Here is a 17936-nt window from a genome sequence, read left to right as displayed (position 1 = left end):
TATTGGAGTTTCAGCTTCAGCATAAGTCCTACCAATGAATATTCAGGACTGATTTCCTTTAGGATGGACTAGTTGGATCTCCTTCCTGTCCAAGGGACTCAAGAGTCTTCTCCAACACCACTGTTCAAAAGCATAAATTCTTCAGCGCTCTGCTTTCTTTATAGTCCAACTCTTAAACATCCATACATGACTGCTGGAAAAACCATAGCTTTGACTAGAGAGACTTTGTTGGCAAAGTAATAACTCTGCTTTTTAATATGCTGTCTAGATTGGTCATAACTTTTCTCCCAAGGAGTAAGCAGCTTTTAATTCCATGGGTGTAGTCATCATCTGCAGTGATTTTGGAGCCCCAAAAAATAAAGTCTGTCACTGTTTAACCATCTATTTGCCCTGAAGCGATGGGACCAGATGCCATGATCTTAGTTTTCTGAATGTTGAGTTGTAAGCCAACTTTTTCACTCTCCTCTTTCACTTTCATCAAGAGGCTCTTTAGTTCTTCTTCACTTTCAGCCATAAGGGTGGTGTCATCTGCATATCTGAGATGACTGATATTTCTCCCGGCAGTCTTGATTCTAGCTTGTGCTTCATCCAGCCCAACATTTCTCATGATGTTCTCTGCATATAAGATAAATAAGCCAGGTGACAATATACAGCCTTGACGTACTCCTGTCTGAACTTGGAACCAATCATTGTTCCATGTCCAGTTCTAACTGTTGCTTTCCTGACTTACGTACTAATTTCTTAAGAGGCAGGTCAGGTGGTCTGATATTTCATCTCTGTCACAATTTTCCACAGTTTATTGTAATCCACACAGTCAAAGGCTTTGCCGTAGGCAATAAAGCAGAAATAGATGTTTTTTTGGAACTCTATTCCAGTGGTTGTTGGCAATTTGATCTCTGATTCCTCTGCCTTTTCTAAATCCAGTTTGAACATCTGAAAGTTCATGGTTCACGTACTGTTGAGGCCTGGCTTGGAGAATTTTGAGCATTACTTTACTAGTGCATGAGATGAGTACAATTGTGTGGTAGATTAAGCATTCTTTGACATTTCCTTTCTTTGGGATTGGAATGAAAACTGACCTTTTCCAGTCCTGTGGCCACTGCTGAGTTTCCCAAATTTACTGGCATATTGAGTGCAGCACTTTCAGAGCATCATCTTTTAGGATTTGAAATAACTCAACTGTAATTCCATCACCTCCGCTAGCTTTGTTCATAGTTTTGCTTCCTAAGGCCCACTTGACTTCGCATTCCAGGGTGCCTGGCTCTAGGTGAGTGAACATACCATCATGATTATCTGGGTCATGAAGATCTTTTTTGTACAGTTCTTTTGTGTATTCTTGCCGCCTCTTAATATTTTCTGTTTGTCTTAGGTCCATACCATTTCTGTCCTTTATTGTGCCCATCTTTGCAGGAAATTTTCCTTTGGTAGCTCTAATTTTCTTGAAGAGATCTTTAGTCTTTCCCATTCTATTGTTTTCCTCTATTTCTTTGCACTGATCACTGAGGAAGCCTTTCTTATCTCTCCTTGCTATTCTTTGGAACTCTGCATTCAAATGGGTATATCTTTCCTTTTCTCCTTTGCCTTTCATATCTTTTCTTTTTTCAGCTATCCGTAAGGCCTCCTCAACAACCATTTTGCTTTTTTGCATTTCTTTTTCTTGGGGTGGTCTCAATTCCTGTCTCCTGTACAGTGTCACAAAGCTCTGTCCCTAGTTCTCCAGGTACTATCAGATCTAATCCCTTGAATCTATTTCTCACTTCCACTGTATAATCATAAGGAATTTGATTTAGGTTATACCTGAATGGTCTAGTGGTTTTCTCTACTTGCTTCAATTTAAGTCTGAATTTGGAAATAAGGAGTTAATGATCTGAGCCCCAGTCAGCTCCCCGTCTTGTTTTGCTGACTGTATAGCGCTTCTCCATCTTTGGCTGCAAGGAATATAATCAGTCTGATTTCGGTGTTAGCCATCTGGTGATGTCCATGTGTAGAATCGTCTCTTGTGTTGTTTGAAGAGGGTGTTTCCTATGATGAGTGCATTCTCTTGGCAGAACTCTATGAGCCTTTGCCATGCTTCATTCTGTACTCCAAGGCCAAATTTGCCTGTTACTCTAGGTATCTCCTGATTCCCTACTTTTGCATTCCAGTCCCCTATAATGAAAAGGACATCTTTTTTTGTTGTTACTTCTAGAAAGTATTATAGGTCTTCATAGAACTGTTGAACTTCAGCTTCTTCGGCATTAGTGGTCGGGGCATAAACTTGGATTACTGTAATATTGAATGGTTGGTCTTGAAAACGAACAGAGATCATTCTGTCATTTTTGAGATTGCATCCAAGTACTGCATTTCATACTCTTTTGTTGACTATGAGGGCTACTTCATTTCTTCTAAGGGATTTTTGCCCACAGTAGTAGATAAAATGGTCATCTGAGTTAAACTCACCCATTCCAGTCCATTTTAGTTTGCTGATTCCTAAAATGTTGATGTTCACTCTTGCCATCTTGCTGATTCCTAAAATGTCGATGTTCACTCTTGCCATCTCCTGTTTGACCACTTCCAATTTACCTTGATTCATGGACCTACATTCCATGTTCCTATGCAATATTGCTCTTTACAGCATCAGCCTTTGCTTCTATCACCAGTCACATCCACAGCTGGGTGTTGTTTTTGCTTTGGCTCCATCCCTTCATTCTTTCTGGAGTTATTTCTCCTACTGATCTCCAGTAGCATACTGGGCACCTACCGACCTGGGGATTTCATCTTTCAGTGTCCTGTCTTTTTGCCTTTTCATACTGTTCACTGACAATATTGCTGGGTGTGTGCTTTGTTCATCACTCTAAATCAGATGAGCCCTCTTTATTTTCTGCAGAGAAACTGCCAGTCCTCATAGCCTGTCCCACCCTGGGAAAATCTTCCCATTGACTGAGCTGATGGAAGAATAGGTACAGTCTCAGGCCAAAAGCCTCAGGTCAGAGCTTCCCTGGTGGCTCAGACAGAAGAGTCTGCCTGCAATGTGGGAGACCCTGGTTTGATTCCTGGGTTGGTAAGATGTTCTGAAGAAAGAAATGGCAACCCACTCCAGTATTCTTGCCTGAAAAAATCCCATGGATGAAAGAGCCTGGAGTTCTACAGTCCATGAGGTTGCAAACAGTTGGACACGACTGAGCGACTAACACACACAAGCCAGAAGACCACAGATTCTTACTGTTCTTACCCAAAGTTCAGCAGTTTAAAAAATAAATAAGTAAAATAAAATTTTCAGATTGTTATGTGCTTTTGGTCAGTTTCCAAAGTACTGAAATGATTGTTGTTGTTGTTAAGTTTTATCCAGCTTTAAAGTTGCTTTTTAAAGGGGTGATTTTTGCCAGCATCATTATTACTCAGTCGTAGCCAAAAGTCCTGCCCTTGCCCTTCACTCCTTTTCTTAAATGTCTCTTTTCTCTTATGATTAAGCAGTCATCTATCTCTGAACACTGGTTCTTTCTTTGATTCTTTCACTAACTCCTTTTGCTAATATTGAAATGTGGGCAGAATATAAGGTTTTTTGCCCTGCATAATCTTTCTCTCCACTCTCTCAGTGATGTCGTAGCTTCTCAAGCCTTTAACTATAATGTCATACAGATGCTTATAGGGTCAGTTCAGTTCAGTCGCTCAGTTGTGTCCGACCCTTTGCAACCCCATGGACTGCAGCATGCCAGGCTTCCCTCTCCATCACCAACTCCCAGAGCTTGCTCAAACTCATGTCCATCAAGTCGGTAATGCCATCCAACCGTCTCATCCTCTGTCATCCCCTTCTCCTCCTGCCTTCAATCTTCCCCAGCATCAGGGTCTTTTCCAGTGAGTCAGTTCTTCCCATCAGATGGCCAAAGTATTGGAGTTTCAGCTTCAGCATCAGTCCTTCCAATGAATATTCCGGGTTGATTTCCTTTAGGATTGACTGGTTGGATCTCCTTGCAGTCCAAGGGACTCTCAAGACTCTTCTCCAACATCACAGGTCAAAAGCATCAATTCTTTGGTGCTCAGCTTTCCTTATAGTCCAACTCTCACATCCATACATGACTGCTGGAAAAACCATAGCTTTGAGTAGATGAATGGACCTTTGTCGGCAAAGTAATGTCTCAGCTTTTTAATATTCTGTCTAGGTTAGTCATAGCTTTCCTTCTAAGGAGCAAACATCTTTTAGTTTCATGATTGCAGTCACCATCTGCAGAGATTTTGGAGCCCAAAGAAGATAAAGTCTGTCACTGTTTCCACTGTTTCTCCATCTGTTTGCCATGAAGTGATGGGACCAGATGCCATGATCTTCATTTTTTGAATTTTGAATTTTAAGCCAGCCTTTTCACTGTCTTTTCACTTTAATCAAGAGTCTCTTTAGTTCCTCCTTGCTTTCTGCCATGAGGGTGGTGTCATCTGCATATCTGAGGTGATTGATATTTCCCCCGGAAATCTTGATTCCAATTTGTGCTTCATCCAGCCCAACATTTTGCATAATGTACTCTGTATATAAGTCAATATCTGCTTATAGGGTCATTATTTCTTATTTAGTCCTTCATGCCTATACTCTAGTTATGAAATTCTGAGTGCTGGCTTCACAATTATGTATGAGCATCTTGTCATCAATACACAGTCAACATGTTCAATTCCCATCTGTAGCTTTCAAACACTTTTTCCACATAACATTTATACTATGTGATGTTTGTGATTATGTGATTGGATTTATTACACAACATCAATATTCTTTTATTCACCAGAATTTGATCACGTGGCTTTATCTTTGATTCATCATTTTTCCTCATTCTCTGTGTGTGTTTTTTATACAGTATATTCAAGAGACTTAACATGGAGCTTGTTTCATATAAATGCTCAGTATGGTGATGGTGATAATGATTATTATTGTTGTTTTATCAAGTATTAAAACTCTGAATCAGCAATATCTGTCTTCTCCTTATTATAAGGAAAGGATGGAATTGTGAAAGGAGTGGTAGTTTGAGAATCAGCTAAGCTAGTTAAGATTCTAGTCTGCTACTTATAGTCACTTGACCTTAGAAAGCTCCCCTAACTTTTCTGGACCAGTTTCTTCATGTAAAATTTGGGGATCAGTAATATTTTCCTGGAGATATATGTGTGTATGCATATGTGTGTGTCTGTCCCCTATGCTTGCTGGAGAAAGTCAAATGGGATAACTAAACTTATAATATTTGTAAATTACAGGTTATTAAGGGGAGCCATTCACCCTCAGCTTCCATGCTAATTTCAGGCTGTTTTTACTTTTTTCCTGGTCTACAGTAACTTTCAAACTAGTTTCCCTACATGTTCCCAAGGCCACACTGCAATAGATTGATCTTAATAGATGTCATATCTAATGATATCACTCCGTAGCCTGAAAACCTACATTAGATAAAATAAATCTAAACCCAGCTTGACATTATTACACCAGATTATGTTTTAGTTTCTTGTTTGCTTTGAATGCAAATATCATGTCTTATCTTAATATTGACACATTTTTACCCTGCAGTGCTCTGGTCCTGGTCATCAGTAAATATATTAAGGGGTTTCCGCTGTGTTTAATGTGAAGAGGAACACATCTTATTTTCAAGTAATCTTTTTTTCTCCCCTTCCACATTAATTGCTTACTGAAGGCATGTTCTATGGACTCAATTTTGCCAGAGCAAAGGAGATCTATTCAGAGTTTGGTTTCTAATGAAAGAAAATACCATGACCTAATGAAAAATTAAAATTTTATTATCTTGTCACTCTTCTACATGTGGAGTCTTTTCAGATCAAAGGAAATGACATTTATAGTAGCCTTATTATGGGATAGTTTCTGCTGAATCCATAGTCATTTAATATAGTGTTACTTAGTGAACCTCTTTCAATAGATGCTTCTTTTGAAAATCTCTGGAGTTATGATTTGATAGTGTGACCTGACAAACCCTTGTAATGACCAGTCAAAGTAGATGCCATCAATCTGGAATTTTCTTATTTAAAATTCTGCTTGATTTTTTTTTTTTTTCCTGAGTAGATTGGTGGTCCTCAGACTTTAATGGAAAAAATTGGGGATGTTCTTAAATACATATGCCCAGGCTGTGGTCTCAAAATTGTGGCTTCATAGTTTGGAGTGGTGTTTAGGATTTCCATTTTTAGTAGCATCCCAGGAATGTATCTAATGCAGGTGATACACAGGCTACACTTTGTAGAGAAACGCTGCCCTTAGTGAAAGTTCTGTATTACCTTGAGTTTTTAGACTGGCTAACCTAATTTTTAAATCTTTCTTTAAAAACCTTTCTCATTGCAGAAACAGAAGATCTGTGGGAGCTTGACTTTGCAGCATCACATGCTAGAACCTGTTCAGCGCATTCCCCGGTATGAGATGCTCCTTAAGGACTACCTAAGGAAATTGCCCCCTGATTCTCCGGACTGGAATGATGCTAAAAGTAAATCCCCCCTTCCATTATGGGATAATTTAATGGCCAAGTAGCATTGTGATTTCAAAGTGAAGTAGAAGCCACTTTAGTAAAATATTGGTGCCAGAAAATAACCTCACTGGAAATTGTTATCAACACCTCAATTAGGCAAGCACTTTTGAGCCCAAATCATAGGTTTAGAGCAATGCAAATCACATTTCTCATGCTGGTTTCACAGTAGTGATTAACTCTGAAATATAAAACTGTAGTCTTAGAGACATCTGGAATAGCAATACACAATTACCTTCTCACAGGAAGAATACAACCATTCAGAATTACTAGTGCTGCTGGTTAATTAGGTGGGTAGATATATACCAAGAAAACTAAGATGACATTTACTATTTAAAAATAGCCTAAGCAAAGTGATTTCTCTCTACTTTTTACTAAGATAGAAGAGAAAATAATGCTGTTTAGTGTCAGCATTTTCCCTGAGAAACCTTTACTCCTGTTCTACTCATTATCTTTTTTTTTAATTAGATCATTATGAAAGATTTTTTAGGACCTAAGCATTTCAATAAGATATTTGTTTTCTTGTGTACTTTTGAAAAAATCAGTTAACTGTGTAGAATGAAAATTAAACTTGGATTGGTAATCAACATGTACTACAACTGCTACTAAAACCAGCAGAACTAGCGGTAAGATTGGAAGTTAGATTACTATTGCTACTTCTCAGACTAGTCTCTTGGGCAGTAGCCCCAGCCCATCTTAACTTGTCTTCCTCTACCTGGGATCCTATATGGAATGTACTGAATTGCCCAAATCAGGATAATTCTCTAAAATTTAAATAAAAATTCCTTTTCTTCTATATTCAAAGGCTTAGACTTGTGCTAAGGTACCTATGTCAAAAGTGAGAAAGTTGAAATTATCTGATGGTCCAGTAGTTAAGAATTCACCTGCCAATGCAGGGGATACAGTTTTGACCTCTTGCCTGGGAAGATTCCCCATGCTGCAGAGCAACTAAGCCTGTGTACCACAACTGTGGAACGTGTAAGCCACAACTACTTAGCCATGCACCATAGAGCTCATGTTCCACAAACAAGAGAAGCCACAGAAGTGAGAAACCCATACAGCACAACAAAGAGTAGCCCCTGATTGCTGCAACCAGAGAAATCCTGCACACAAAAACAAAGACCCAGGGCAGCCGAAAAATAATTAGATAAATAAATATTTAAAAATAGAAAAAAAAGACTGTGCAGTGAGAGGGGTAGGGGCTGGTGGTCCCCACACCGCCTCCCCCCTCTCCAAAATGAGAAAGTCGGCAACATAATAGGGTATTTTATTGCTCTTTGATTTCCCATTACTACTTATACTAACATTCTAAGGAAACACAGAAATACTTTTAGAAACCTAAAAGTAGAAGGAAAAGCAGCAAAAGTGCATTTTGTTCAGCAGTAGAACAAAGAAGACAGAAAAGTTGGTTCAGAATGATGAGGTTGTTGTGATACCAGAATTAACCCAACCAGTATTCATAAGATAGAAAAGAAAGGAGGAGAGCAGGGCATGATGGAGGATTGAGAACATTCCCTCAGGTTAACCCAGCAGGAAGCCTCAGCTTCCACCTTCGGCCTCTCTTCACCAGTAGTCCTGGAGCTCCTACCTTCCCCGTTCCTATCTCTTACTACCACTTGCCCTAGCAACAAAACCTTCCAACGACATTGGCATCAGAAAATTCTCTTTTACCTAGATTAGAACTGTGAGTGTGTTTTCCCAGAGAAAACTGATTATGTTTGTTGGTTAATTTACTTGCAAAACTAGTTAGATACTTACTACTGCTGAAATGTAGAGCTTTTGAGTCAGAAGGCTTAGTTTCAAATGTAGCCCTTCAGTATCATAATCTGTGACCCTACCCAAGGAACATCATTCTCTACTTCTTTCATCTGCCAAATGAAGCTTATGTATTTTCCATTCAGGGTTGCATAAAAATGAATTGACACAATATATATGAACACGCCTGACAAAGCGCCTTGTAACAAGCTATTGTCATGATGTTTGCTATTTTGAAGATTCCTAATGAATTAAATGTACCTGTGAGCCTAGTCACTGTATATGACTTTTTATGAGTAAATACCTTTCAAATTCCAAATCATGTGCTTACAAATGAACTTTGGAAGTATCCAATTTGTAAATGGAAATTGCCCCTGCTTTTATTGTGTGTCTTTGGTCTCAGATTCCTTATTATGCTATATATTACTCAGCTATCTAGTAATGTAAAAAGGACAAAATATATTTACTTTTCTTTTTTCCTGTTTAGAATCACTTGAAATTATATCTACAGCAGCAAGCCATTCTAATAGTGCAATAAGAAAAATGGTAAGTTGTTTTCAGAGGAAATGGGAATCTTTTAGTTAGATAATTGTTAATAATGTAGTCTAATATTATCTACAGTTTTGGACCAAAATGAATTGACACAAGTGAACAAAAAATATTGTTTATAAAGTGTTTAGAACTATCTGTGATTATCCTCTTCCCTCTTCTCCCAGGTTTTAATTTGCTCTTAACTGATCTTTATACTTAAGCTTATGCTTAGTTCCAATCCTTTCTGAATTGTGTATATTTTAGCTGCGGTCATTGATTAAAGGCATTAAGATGAAACCTCCTTATATTTGATCTTGCTATGTTTTGTTTTAATTTCCTAGGAAAACCTAAAGAAACTCTTAGAGATTTATGAAATGTTGGGAGAAGAAGAAGACATTGTAAATCCTTCAAATGAATTAATAAAAGATGGACAGATCCTCAAACTAGCTGCTCGAAACACATCAGCACAAGAACGCTACCTTTTCTTAGTAAGTTTTGTAGTATGAGGAAGTCGCATAAGAATACCTTATAACACTGTTATATGTATCTTGGAAAAGAAGGGCACTTGCTTGCTCACCTAAGCAATTATTTCTAATCTGATTTAGTCAGTACTGTCTGGATTCCACATCAGGGAATGTCCATAGTAACTGAAACTTGTTCTTTGAAGGACACAAATCTGTTTTTGAAGTATTTTTTTGTGTACTTATCATGTGTAATTTATTTCAGTAACACATAGTGAAGATAAATTTAATGTTTCCTTGAAGATCATAGGCATCAGCGTATACGTGGGGAATCACTATTTTATTTTTGTTTAAAGAAATATATAGACAAAGTTGTAAAACTTGTGCTTCAAATGTCTATGTAAAAGTACATGAGTTTGCTACATAGTTCTTTTTCACTGTAGTCACTCCCTGTCCCTCTCTTAAGTTTCTGGAAATGACAATTAGTCTAGAACTTCCTGGAGAAGGAATGGCAAACCACTTCAGTATTCCTGCCTTGAGAACCCCATGAACAGTAGGAAAAGGCAAAAAGATATGACACTGAAAGATGGACTCCCCAGGCCAGTAGGTGCCCAATGTGCTACTGGAGAAGAGTGGACAAATAACTCCAGAAAGAATGAAGAGATGAAGCCAAAGCAAAAACAACACCCAGCTGTGAATGTGACTGGTGATGGAAGTAAAGTCCCATGCTGTAAAGAACAATATTGCATAGGAACATGGAATGTTAGGTCCATGAATCAAGGTAAATTGGAAGTGGTCAAGCAGGACATGGCAAGACATTTTAGGAATCAGAGAACTAAAATGGACCAGAATAGATGAATTTAGTTCAGATGACCATTATATCTGTTACTGGGGGCACGAATCCCTTAGAAGAAATGGAGTAGCCCTCATAGTCAACCAGAGTCCAAAATGCAGTACTTGGATGCAATCTTATAAATGGCAGAATGATTTTTGTTCATTTCCAATGCAAACCATTCAGTATCACAGTAATCCAAGTCTATGTCTCAACCACTAATGCCAAAGAAGTTGAAGTTGAATGGTTCTATGAAGACCTACAAGACCTTCTAGAACTGGTAACAAAAAGATGTCCTTTTCATCATAGGGGACTGGAATGCAAAAGCAGGTAGTTAAGAGATACCCAGAGTAACAGGCAAGTTTGGCCTTGGGGTACAAAATGAAGTAGGGCAAAGTCTAACAGCTTTGTCAAGAGAACACACTGGTCATACAAAACACCCTCTTGCAACAACACAAGAGAAGACTCTACACATGGACATCACTAACACCAAAATTAGATTGATTATATTCTTTGCAGCCAAAGATGGAGAAGCTCTATACAGTCAGCAAATACAAGACTGGGAGTTGCCTGTGGCTCAGATCATGATATCCTTATTGCAGAATTCAGACTTAAACTGAAGAAAGTAGGGAAAGCCACTAGACCGTTTAGGTATGAACTAAATCAAATCCCTTATGATTATACAGTGGAAGTGACAAATAGATTAAAGGAATTAGACGTGATAGAGTGCCTAAAGAATGATGGACAGAGGTTCATAACATTGTATAGAAGGCAGTGATTAAAACCATCACCAAGAAGAAGAAATGCAAAAAACCAAACTGTTTGTCTGAGGAGGCTTTACAAATAGCTGAGAAAAGAAGAGAAGCTAAAGGCAAAGGAAAAAATGAAGGATATACCCATTTGAATGCAGAGTTTCAAATAATAGCAAGGAGAGATAACAAGCCTTCCTAAGTAATCAATGCAAAGAAATAAAGGGAAACAATAGAATGGGAAAGACTAGAGGTCTCTTCAAGAATATTAGAGATAACGGGAACATTTCATGCAAAGTGAAAGTGAAAATCACTCTGTTGTGTCCAACTCTGCGACCCCATGGACTATACAGTCCATGGAATTCTCCAGGCCAGAATACTGGAGTGGGTAGCATATCCCTTCTCCAGCGGATCTTCCCCACCCAGGAATTGAACTGGAGTTGCCTGCATTGCAGGTGGGTTCTTTACCAATTGAGCTATTAGGGAAGCATCTTCATGCAAAGATGGGCACAATAAAAGACAAATGGTATGGACCTAACAGAAACAGAAGATAATGGAAAGAGGTGGTAAGAATACACAGAACTATAGAAAAAAGTTATTAGTGACCCAGATAACCATGATTGTGTGATCACTCACCGAGAGCCAGAAATCTTGGAGTGTGAGGTCAAGTGGGCCTTAGAAAGCATCACTATGAGCAAAGCTAGTGGAGGTGATGGTCATGCAAAATGCTGGGCTGGATGAAGCACAAGCTGGAATTCAGATTGCTAGGAGAAATATCAGTCATCTCAGATATGCAGATGATACCACGCTTATGGCAGAAAGCAAAGAGGAATTAAAGAACCTCTTGATGAAAATGAAAGAGGAGAGTGAAAAAGCTGGCTTAAAACTCAACATTCAAAAAACAAAGATTGTGGCATCCAGTCCCATCACTTCATGGCAAAAAAGGGAGGAAACAGTGACAGACTTTATTTTCTTGGGCTCCAAAATCTCTGCAGATGGTGATTGCAGCCATGAAATTAAAAGACGCTTGCCCCTTGGAAGAAAAGCTATGACCAACCTAGACAGCATATTCAAAAACTGAGACGTTACTTTGCCAACAAAGGTCCATCTAGTCAAAGCTATGGTTTTTCCAATAGCCATGTATGGATGTGAGAGTTGGACCATACGAAAGCTGAGCATCAAAGAATTGATGCTTTTGAACTGTGGTGTTGGAGAAGACTCTTGAGAGTCCCTTGGACTGCAAGGAGATCAAACCAGTCACTTCTACAGGAAATTATTCCTGAATATCATTGGAAGGACTATGCTAAAGCTGAAGCTCCAATTCTTTGGCCACCTGATGGGAAGAACTGACTCATTGGAAAAACCCTGATGCTGGGAAAGATTGAAGGCAAGAGGAGAAGGGGACGACAGAGGATGAGATGGTTGAATGGCATCACCGACTCGCTGGACATGGGTTTGAGTGGACTCCGGGTATTGGTGATGGACAGGGAGGCCTGACATGCTGTGGTTCATGAGGTCGCAAAGAGTCAGACACGACTGAGTGACTGAACTGAACTGAACTAGGACTTACTGACAATAAGTGCTCTTCTTGGGGCATCCAGGCCTTTATATTTTAGTCTCTATTAATTCCAGTTCCTTTCTATATCTAATGATACAATAATAATCATAACAGCTAACAATGTTTAATAATAAACTAACCTTGAATAATTGAATAATAGCTCAGTAAATTTTAGCTATTTCTGTGATTGTTATCCTAGGCAAAGAAACAGTTACATTGATAAAGAGGCTGCCCTGTGACTGTCACATGACACATTCTCAGGATGTTAGTCACGTCTGACTTTTCTGCTGCATGGCAGTCATGTCACGACCCTTGGTATGAGTTGTTGGGGACTAGAGGATTCTGATTGCAGCTTCCCTTGAAAGACAAATTTATAGAAACTAACTGTCATGCAGAGGGTGTTCATGATATCTCTCATTTTTAAAAAAGAACATTTGGTCACCAGACGATCCAACATTTCTAGTTCAAGTTTATAAAGCTCAAGAAAATTGAAAACATGCCCACACAAAATTTGTACATGAATGTTCTTAGCAAAATTATTTATTACAGCCCCAAAGTAGAAACAACCTAAATGTTCATCAATTGATGAATAGATAAACAATTTGGTATACCTATCCACTGGAATATTATATGGCAGTAAAATGGAATAAAATACTAATATATGCTATGTGGATAAACTTTGAAACATTGTGTAAGTGAAATAAGCCACTCACAAAAGGCCACATTGTATGATATGAGTTCATTTATATGAAATGTCTAGAATATTACTTACTACTTACAGAAAGTAGTGGTGGTAGCCTTGGGCTGGTGGGGAGAGGAAATAGGCACAGGATTTCTGTTTAGAGTCATAAAGTGTTCTGAAATTAGTAGTGATGGTTGCACAATTTACAGCTATATAAAAACCATGAATTATACTTTTTAAAAGGGTTTTTTGAATTATATCTCATAGCATAATTTTTGTAGATAGTTTCCAAATTACCTATAAAAAAATCTTCATTTGGGCTCAAAAGAAGAACTTCACCTTTCAGAGGTTTTATAGAGACCTAAATGTAAATCAGGGACTTGTAATATTTTATTAGGGTTCAGAGAGCTATTTACTTAGAAATATAGGTTTGGTTACTCGGATATGGTGCAGCCAACACACCAGGAGATGATTGCCATTGAAAAGATAGTTATACCCACAGATCCCAAAAGGCGGAGGAATGCCACACCAAGGGCTTCATGAAAAAGCACCAAGGTTGGTAGAAGGCAGAGGGAGCAAGCAGAACATGTGGGCAAGAACTTTTAGTTTGGTTTCTGCAAGAAGGAATAGGCAAGGCAGGGAAAACATGCTTAGAATTTACTGGTTTAAATCATTTCATTAGGCTGTGGAGCACAGGGACTGTTGGCTGGTACCTAGCCTTAGGGTTCTTGGAAAAGGGGAATACTGGCCCAAAGTATAAGAACTCAATAGAGAAGGTTGTTGGGGTGTGGACTCTGGGTCTGTTAGTTTAAAGTTATCCTTGCACGTGAGTCACTCACTGTCTCAGAATTGAGTAGTCCTGAGAGGAAGTATCACTTCATGGCAAATAGATGGGGAAACAGTGACAGACTTTATTTTGGGGGGCTCCAAAAACACTGCAGATGGTGATTGCAGCCATGAAATTAAAAGACACTTACTCCTTGGAAGGAAACTTATGACCAACGTAGACAACATATTAAAAAGCAGAGATATTACTTTGTCAACAAAGGTCTGTCTAGTCAAGTCTCTGGTTTTTCCAGTAGTCATGTATAGATGTGAGAGTTAGACTAAAGAAAGCTGAGCACAGAAGAATTGATGCATTTGAACTGTGATGTTGGAGAAGACTCTTGAGAGTCCCTTGGACTGCAAGAAAATTGAACCAGTCCATCCTAAAGGCGATCAGTCCTGGGTGTTCACTGGAAGGACTGATGTTGAAGCTGAAACTCCAATACTTTGGCCACTTGATGTGAAGAGCTGACTCATTGGAAAAGACCCTGATGCTGGAAAAGATTGAGGACAGGAGGAGAAGGGGACGACAGAGGATGAGATGGTTGGATGGCATCACTGACTCAATGGACATGGGTTTGGGTAGACTCCAGGAGTTGGTGATGGACAGGGAGGCCTGGCATGCTGCAGTGCATGGGGTCACAAAGAGTCGGACATGACTGAGCGACTGAACTGACTGACTGAGAGCGGGCGGTCCTCCAATGTCAGCAGGGCCCCAAAATGTCAGAGCATCAGAAATCCACATTAAAAAGACATGCTTAATATCTTTTCTGGGCAAAATGCCTGGTAGTCAGTGTCTTCCGTTTGTCTTTACCTTTAGGTTCAGTTCAGTTCAGTCGCTCAGTTGTGTCCGACTTTTTGTGACCCCATGAATCACAGCACGCCAGGCCTCCCTGTCCATCACCAACTCCCAGAGTTCACTCAGACTCACGGCCATCGAGTCCGTGATGCCATCCAGCCATCTCATCCTCTGTCGTCCCCTTCTCCTCCTGCCCCCAATCCCTCCCAGCATCAGAGTCTTTTGAGTCAACTCTTTGCATGAGGTGGCCAAAGTATTGGAGTTTCAGCTTCAGCATCAGTCCTTCCAAAGAAATCCCAAGGTTGATCTCCTTCAGAATGGACTGGTTGGATCTCCTTGCAGTCCAACGGACTCTTAAGAGTCTTCTCCAACACCACAGTTCAAAAGCATCAATTCTTCGGCACTCAGCCTTCTTCACAGTCCAACTCTCACATCCATACATGACTACTAGAAAAACCATAGCCTTGACTAGACGGACCTTAGTCGGCAAAGTAATGTCTCTGCTTTTGAATATACTATCTAGGTTGGTCATAACTTTTCTTCCAAGGAGTAAGCATCTTTTAATTTCATGGCTGCAATCACCATCTGCAGTGATTTTGGAGCCCCAAAAAATAAAGTCTGACACTGTTTCCACTGTTTCCCCATCTATTTCCCATGAAGTGATGGGACCGGATGCCATGATCTTTGTTTTCTGAATGTTGAGCTTTAAGCCAACTTTTTCACTCTCCTCTTTCACTTTCATCAAGAGGCTTTTTAGCTCCTCTTCACTGTCTGCCATAAGGGTGGTGTCATCTGCATATCTGAGGTTATTGATATTTCTCCCGGCCTTCCCCCTCTTCAACATTAGTGTTACAGTTTCTGTAGTTAAACTTTAAGCTATATGTCTACCAGTGGTCTTGGTTTAATGTTCACATTTGAGAATTATGTGGAAATAGGTTTGGATTGAATACCTTAATACAGAGCCAGTATAAGAAGCTGTTTGGAGCACAGATGACTAAGAGCCTTGAGGGGATGCAGCAGTAGTGACTTTGAGGAAAGCACGTGAAAGTACCTCTCTTGTTCCAGTTATTATAAGTTATCAAACATGTCATTCTCCTTCCGGGAGAATGAAGTTCTACAGGAGAAATTTTAGGAAAGCCTTATCCATCTTTTGAAGACCATCTTAGAAGCATTTCCTGTGATGTTCATTCTTTCAGTCCTCCCCCTCTAGTACTGCACTTGTCATAGAATCTCTCTTCTCTGCAGTACACGTTTATTCCCATGGAGTATCTTACTTTTCTTATATGCAGAGACTTCAGAAGTAACTTTTTATTTTCCTTTCTCTCTAGAGGTAAAATGAGGGCTAGTTTTCTATTTCTTACTCTGAAGATATTACATTTGTAAATCTGAAAAGCCAAATTTATATTTAAAATTTGATTTCTGCTTTCAAATGATCATCATGTGTTTGCATTGTTTTCTTGCCTCCTCATTATGCTTTTCACGTTAATGTAGGGCACTCTATTGAGTAAATAATCACATCTGACATCTTAAAGAAAGCACTAAATTCTCGCATAGAATAAGAGATTTTATTCTTGGCTCTTTGGAGTTCTAGTCCTTATTTCCTTGTAGCTTTTGACTGAGTCATTATATATATATATATATATATACACACACACATACATATATGTATATATGTACATATATATATTTTTATGTTGACTAATTTAAAACTTTAATATAGACCAGGCACTGGAAATTTTCTCCAAAATTATATTTTTACATTCTAAAGCAAACTTTAATGAACTGTCATGAGTGGGATATAAAATTGAATTGTTTCAGTCAGATAATATATTTTAAGTGAATTGAAAGAATCAAGGAACACTGAAGATCAAGTAGGTGAAACCCCCCTACTGTTTTAATAAAACTGAGATTTTCTTCTAAGTTTTGGTACAGTCTAGCTCTTCTACAGCTTGCCAGCCAGAGAATGCTTTATCAGTAACTAGTTCTGAGCTATGGGCATGGAATAAAAAGAATCCCTTTCACTGAAAGGGAAAGTCAGTCTACTTGGTCCTACAGTTGTTATAACTTCCTCTTTTAGTCCTAGCAAAAACCCAGAGAAGGTGATGGTGACTTTTGCCACAGGAGCAAGATTCACACAGGGAATAGGACTAGCTATTTAATTCTTCTATGTATATGACATGGACTTCTTTGTAAGCATTATCACCTGCACCTCTAAGTAGAAGAAGAAGGGTATTTATTAGGTATCTTATAACCTGAGTTTATATAAGGTTAATATATAATCTTGACAATTTAGAATGCGAAGTCCCACTTAGGAAGAATAGGGGAAATGTAATCCTGAAAGCATGAAAGGGAAAGAGAAGCACATCATTATAAGACAGTCTGTCATCTTTTGTGAGCATAACTACCAAAAGCAAATGCTCAGAACTTCCATATTCATGGGCTTGTGTTTCTATAAGATGATAAGACTTTGTCGATCTTTATCCATCACATTTGAGCATGTGTATCTGATAACTCAGAAATTTCATTCCTTAACATTACATTTGTCACTCAGTTTGCAGAAACTTTGATTGTTGTTGCTGTCCTGAAAGTGTGAGTCCTCTCCATTTTGGTGGCTGCTTTGTAGCCCTGCTGCACTGTTCAGATGTTGCAAAACCCCCTCCTGAGAAGGCCTTGATAGAAGAGAGAAAGAAATAGTAACATGAACAGTTAGCAAGCAAGGTGTTGCCTTAATCAAGCTGCAGTGATGATGATAACCTTTAAGAGTAGCTTCAGATCTCCAAATTTTGTGCACTACAAGGAGGCTGTGATTGCCATACTTAGAATATAGTGGGCAATTAACGAGAAAGATGGATTCTATTCCCTTCTAGAAATGTGAATTTGAAGTGTTGTAGTTAGATATATCTGATAAAAATGTATTTGGTTACCTTTTATTTCCGCATTATCCAGTGTGGAAATGAAATTTATGACACTGGTCATAGGAAGTTAAAAATAATGTATGAGGAACAACTGGTTAAAAAATTTACTTTCAGAATGAGTACAGTGGACATTGTCACATAAACATGTTGAAATGTTTTAAATATCCATCAACATTTCTTTGATGTTTGGAGTTAAACAGAAGACCTGGCAGAACAGGACATTATTCCTCATTTAATCCTCTCAGCAACTTGTGACTTTTACAGATAATGATCCTGAGGAATGAGAGGTTACATAAGAGGTTAAGTTCTCAGTAGCTTTTGTCTTATAAAAAATATATTTAATCTTAGAAACAATGTTA

General features: G+C 38.7%; 1 protein-coding gene across 5 annotated transcripts in view; it reads left to right on the top strand.

Annotated features, from left to right (window-relative positions):
- FGD4 (FYVE, RhoGEF and PH domain containing 4) overlaps positions 1-17936 on the top strand; it is a 236577-nt gene that overhangs the window by 196448 nt on the left and 22193 nt on the right. For all 5 annotated transcript variants that reach the window (XM_018048323.1, XM_018048325.1, XM_018048326.1 and 2 more), the window contains exons 8-10: positions 6293-6431; positions 8713-8771; positions 9098-9244. In XM_018048323.1, coding sequence (XP_017903812.1) covers positions 6293-6431; positions 8713-8771; positions 9098-9244 — 345 coding nt within the window. The remainder of the gene's footprint in view (positions 1-6292; positions 6432-8712; positions 8772-9097; positions 9245-17936) is intronic.

The sequence above is a fragment of the Capra hircus genome, chromosome 5, assembly GCF_001704415.2.
Source record: "Capra hircus breed San Clemente chromosome 5, ASM170441v1, whole genome shotgun sequence".
NCBI classification, from domain to species: domain Eukaryota; kingdom Metazoa; phylum Chordata; class Mammalia; order Artiodactyla; family Bovidae; genus Capra; species Capra hircus.
Note: the sequence above shows the minus strand (reverse complement) of the source record. Positions and strands in the feature narration are given on the sequence as shown.